Source organism: Microtus ochrogaster, linkage group LG8 (genome assembly GCF_000317375.1).
Source record: "Microtus ochrogaster isolate Prairie Vole_2 linkage group LG8, MicOch1.0, whole genome shotgun sequence".
Classification (NCBI taxonomy): Eukaryota; Metazoa; Chordata; class Mammalia; order Rodentia; family Cricetidae; genus Microtus; species Microtus ochrogaster.
This window is the reverse complement of record NC_022033.1, coordinates 14,500,425-14,503,089: the sequence shown is the minus strand read 5'-3', so window position 1 is coordinate 14,503,089 and position 2,665 is coordinate 14,500,425. Positions and strand designations below refer to the sequence as shown.

Below are 2,665 nucleotides of genomic sequence, written 5' to 3'. Positions count from 1 at the left end.
CTCGAACTCACAGAGATCCACCTGCCTCTGCCTCCTGAGTACTGGGATTAAAGGCGTGCGCCACCACTGTCCGACCTGCGATCCCATTTTGTTTGTGCTGTATTACTTCCAGTCATTGGGGGGGGAGCTTTCTCTCCTATGCATGAAGCTTTAATTTGGAAAGGGTGCCTGCAGTGATTTCTTACAACTTGAACCTCTGACATAAATCAAGCTTAGTGAGGTGAGCTTTGCTGTTCTCCTCTTTGACCTTTGTGTTCAGGCCTTTTTATTTTAAATAAAAATAGAAACCACTTTGGCAATTAAAAACTTGAGTGAGCGTATAGACTAAATGTGCTAACAGCAACACTTGTTTATCCTTGCTGGTTGGTGCTTTATACGTGTTATACATTTGAAACAGCTGGCAGATGTGAGAGGAGATCAGGGCGATTCCCATCCTCTTACCTGTAGGAAGGGTAGCACTAACGCTGAGAAGTCCAGATCTTTCTAATAGCTCTTTGTTTTAGGCATTTGATGAAGCAATTGCTGAATTGGATACACTGAATGAAGAGTCTTACAAAGACAGCACCCTGATCATGCAGCTGCTCAGGGACAATCTCACTCTATGGACGTCAGAAAACCAGGGAGATGAGGGAGATGCTGGAGAGGGCGAGAACTAATGTTGTCGTGCTTTGTGATCTGTCTGGTGTCACTCTGTATCCTCCACATTATAGCCCTTTGTGCGATAAACAAAAACAAAAAAATCGAATGTTGACTTTCGATTTTTCACAGCCTAAGCCTAGCAAAAATGGTCCCTGGGATAAACAGCTGGTATTTGTACCTAAAACTCAAACTGGTCCCTTAAATGCCACGGCATTTCTGAAATCTTGACTTTGATCAACATTGACAAGGATTATTGTGTGTTTAATTTTTACAAACTGAACACTGTGATTATGGGGTTTGTAACTTAGCAGAGCTCTTACTGGTAGGAAAAATAGACCTGAATTATGTATAACTTTTTAGAAAGTTTAATCTGATATCCAAATAATTACTGAAAATACAATTCTGTTGTAAAGTTGTACAGAAAGTTGTAGAGATTCTGTTATGATGCCCGACTTAGGGTGAGATGCTCACCATCGGTATGCCTAACTCTGCCTCTGGTTGAGGGCTTACCGACACTTGATCAGTATGGGCTATTGCCACTCAGAAGTTCATGACTACAAATATCTGCAATGTCTTCTCCTGAGGAAACTCAAAACCTGAAAGTGAAGTTCTTTGGCTGATAATTGGGCTGTGACACCACAAAAAAGGTCCCATGCGCATACACATATGAGACTAAACCCCTTTACTATAGCAGTGTGTTCCTGATTAGCAACTTGTGAAAATAGAGTGCTATTTCTGTTACCCCTAGCTAAAGGAGGGAAAAAAAGAGCGGTGTATCTTCTGAATGGCCATATGAGTTTGCTGGATAATTCCCTTAAGGTTAATGTTCTGTGGAGATGGTCTCTCGCCTGAGGAGCACTCAGAGTCTTGGGGTTCTTCCTAGCTTGGAGGGCGGGAACTTTGAGATTTAACGTTCTTTCCGTCCTGACTGCTGACTTTGATTCTTTTCCTCTTTAAATTTACAGCTTTCTGCTTCCTTGTGTGCTTTCTTTTGGAAGCCTTTGTTTGTCGTTACTGTCCGGACAGGGGCGAGGCACGGAGCACAGTGGTGAGCAAGCCTTGCTTCGGGGTGCTGGGGAAGAAGGCCTGCCCGCACCGCCACCCTGTCCTCTCCGGTCCTCAGCACGGTTGTTCTCCACTCCATGACTCCAATTTAAGTATCCGTGATTTCTCCCTATTGCAACAGCCCTGATAATGCTTGTTAGTGCCTGTCACCAGATCCTCCCAGTGTACTCATCCAGCTCAGTTCTCAAACATGTCTAAACAAGACCCTAGAGCACAGGGAAGTTGCATGGACACTACAATAGAGAGAACCAAGAACAGCCAGGCCCGTCACTGTCACAGTATCACCCCCTACCTTGACATTCCATGTAGCTATAGAGTCCGTTTGTTTGTCCATCTGCTGAAATGAGAAAAGAATTCATGCACTGATTTAAAACCAATAAAAAATAAAAAAAAATAAAAAAAATAAAAACCACCAAAAAAAATCCCTTGTTTCTAGCTGAACAAAAATTTGCAGTTAATCTTGGTGCTTGACGACGCGGTAGTGGGTGTGGAACCAAGCCTGTCTGTGCATCTGGTAGCTCTTTGCTCTTTTTTTTTCTCCTTACCAGTATTCTGCCTAACGTTTGCTTCTGTGGTGGTTATATTTGCCTAGCAAGCACACCTGTGGTTGTGAAAATAGTATAGCAAAAAGAAAAAGAAAAACCCCAGTTACTGATGTGCTAGATTCGTGTATGTCTTTAAACATTCTAGTTTCACCTCACAAGGAGTGATCAGGAAAATGTAAAACTCAAAAGTGAAATAAAACATTTTATCAGTTAGTTGCCTGTGGATTGATGTGTCACCACTATCTGTCACTCTCAGGGCTATTCTGAGCACACCTATTTTGGGCTTTTTTTAAAAAATACTTTTATTTAACCCCTTTAGAGCCAGCACTAAAACTGTGTTTCTGTTAGGTTGGATGTGATCCTTGCCATCTTAAACCAGAGCAGGTGTGATCAGTTACCTGTGCAAGGCCTGCACC

The 2,665-nt window shown here is 42.5% G+C and overlaps 1 protein-coding gene across 1 annotated transcript in view; it reads left to right on the top strand.

Annotated features, from left to right (window-relative positions):
- The window catches only part of Ywhab (tyrosine 3-monooxygenase/tryptophan 5-monooxygenase activation protein beta), a 22,163-nt gene extending 19,701 nt beyond the window's left edge, over positions 1 to 2,462 (top strand). Inside the window, exon 5 of the mRNA XM_005362945.3 lies at positions 504 to 2,462. Coding sequence (XP_005363002.1) covers positions 504 to 656 — 153 coding nt within the window. The 3' untranslated portion in view covers positions 657 to 2,462. The remainder of the gene's footprint in view (positions 1 to 503) is intronic.
- Positions 2,463 to 2,665: the final 203 nt, after the last annotated feature.